Raw genomic sequence first — 2,500 nt, forward strand, 5'->3', positions numbered from 1 at the left:
GTGATCTCATTAAGGAGAGTGTGCATCACAATTTATGGGAACGCTCAATTAACAATTAAGAATCACTTGTTGGCAATGTGAGAATAGTAGGGTGAAGTCGTCCTTAACTTTGACATGTTTCTAAGACATATGTTCTGAACAGCAAGGGGAGAAGGAAACTTATTTTATGTGTTTATATGTACGTGTCAGCTGGAGTAAGGTAACGATGAAAAATGTATTAGTATATAGCGTAAACCCTAAGTATGGATATAAGCATATTTATATGCACACTTTCATAATATAGAATTGGTTCAGTCGTAATATCACCAATAGCAAATATGACGGTTATACGCACACAGACGGGAAAGAGAACCGGATAATTTATTTTGCCATCTTCCACCCAAGGTCCAATACTTCGTTGCCGCGATCGCGGGTCGCCTGACGCTTCCTTCGCCGGGCGAAATGGCCACCTTGTCGAGGGAGGATTTGGAACAGCAGCGGAAGGAAGGCTGCATGGATCGCCATTACCACAGACTCGGCCTCATCCACCAACTGACCGTCCTGAAGGACTGGGCTGAGGGCGCTGGGATCCCTCCACCAGGAAAGCACATGAAGACGATTCTCTACATTGTTATGCTGCGTTTCGCATTTGCTCATCCGTCTTTTAAAAAGAGCAAATTCACCGTAATGGAGGACGGCGGGGTGATCGAGCGACGAGAAGGAGCGGAGGTTTATACAAAGCTCGAGCTCACGTGGTTGCTTGCGAGGGGCCTCTTCTGGGTCCTGTGGCGTGACTTCCCGAGGGGCTTGAGCTTCCTTGGCTCTGCTGTGTGGGGGAGACTCACCAGACCGTTCCACTCGTGATTTCGACAAGGAAGTTAGAAGAAAACAAAGGAACATAGGAGTAGCATGAATTATCCCCATATTATTTGTCTAAAAAACAAATTCATGAGGACTCTTCAAATGGGTTAAATTGTGGGAAGTATTTATTTATGCAATTTACTAGTGCTAGGTTTTGTGGGATGGAAAGCTATTAGATAATTGAGATATAAATTTCCTATATATACAGGGTTTCTAGTAGTAGTATCATGTGTTTTTCTCACCAACATTTCGTGTATTGCTGAATATCTCCGTGATCCTCGTCTATGAACACTCCAGCACCAGAAGATGGTCCATGTCCCGCGAAAGACACCTACATGCTGGACACGGATTTCTGGAATCCCCATCATTCGGATTAATTCTTGCCTAAGTCCATTCTCTCTAGGATGCTGTTTGAAAATCTAGTGGGGATTGCGTGGAGTCAATCAAACATCCACGATTTGGAGTGTTTTCTCCCTATCCAATTTCTATGTTAAAGAATTTTTTTTTTCCGTCCATGTGAGCAATTCCCGGGTAGTTTTATCTATAAATATGTGGAGGGGAAATGGCGCCCCCTTTAGGCAACCAGATACTTACGGTAGACTTACTGTGTCGTATTCTGTCACGTTGTAAAAGAAGGCAAGTCCTGACATTCTCAATACTGTTTGGTGTCACACTGTAGTCCAACGTCAAATATAACTGTTGTATATAGAAGAGTTAGATAGAGAGATTTCTATTTCTATTTTATTGTCTGCGTGGATAATTGCTCAAACATTTTTGGGATAATGTATTTGGTAGATCGCTCAAGTGCAGTACGTGTTGAATAGAGGTGGTGCTATTAGTTTTATTTCGGGTTGGTCTCCTTTCGAAGTTTACTGCATCCTCTCTCTCTCTCTCTCTCTCTCTCTCTCTAAATATATATATATATATATATATATATATATATATATATATATATATATATACATATATACATACATATATATCTATCTATCTATCTATATATATATATATATATATATATACATACATATCTATCTATCTATCTATAAATATATATATATATATATATATATATATATATATATATATATATACATATATATATATATATATATATCTGGTTCCTTTCATAAAGTGAGATGAGTCTAATTGTCTCTTTGTATCTAATTTATTCTCAATGTGAGGCCTCACCATACGGAATTTGTGAGTATTAGACATGTCTATGAAGATTGGTCCTTTCATACCATCTCTCTCAGTTTATATTTAAGGATCCGCGAAAGGAGATACGTATATGAGAATTATCTTTTCAAGGATATTGAAAAGCAGTCCAGCAGGGATACTATTTATTTAAAAATCTAACCTTTCATAGGGAGAGTTAGGATCTATAATGTTTCTGTAGTTTATGCGACAGCAGTAAGTAATGAGGTTTTTATTTTGCAAAATTAAGAGAGCGGGTCACAATCACAGTTAGATATTTTGTTCTGAAACTCATTTTCTAAATGGAGAAATCTTAAAGAAATCTTTATTTCCAACTTTAATGAACCTATAATCATCAGGCGGACACAGAGAGCTTCATAATGAAGTTGATAATGCTCGCTCAAAGGGTAGATGTGTCTACATAAGATCTTGTTTTAATACACATAATGTTGCAAATTTCATT

The 2,500-nt window shown here is 37.9% G+C and overlaps 1 protein-coding gene across 3 annotated transcripts in view; it reads left to right on the plus strand.

Moving 5' to 3' along the window:
• Window positions 1–1,684, plus strand: part of LOC122266752 (uncharacterized) — a 19,921-nt gene extending 18,237 nt beyond the window's left edge. For all 3 annotated transcript variants that reach the window (XM_086542487.1, XM_086542488.1, XM_086542486.1), the window contains exon 8: window positions 385–1,684. In XM_086542487.1, the coding sequence (XP_086398613.1) occupies window positions 385–843 (459 nt within the window). In that variant the 3' untranslated portion in view covers window positions 844–1,684. The remainder of the gene's footprint in view (window positions 1–384) is intronic.
• Window positions 1,685–2,500: the final 816 nt, after the last annotated feature.

Source organism: Penaeus japonicus, unplaced genomic scaffold (genome assembly GCF_977035675.1).
Source record: "Penaeus japonicus unplaced genomic scaffold, GWHDUDI00000001_assembly GWHDUDI00000012, whole genome shotgun sequence".
In the NCBI taxonomy this organism is placed as follows: Eukaryota; Metazoa; Arthropoda; class Malacostraca; order Decapoda; family Penaeidae; genus Penaeus; species Penaeus japonicus.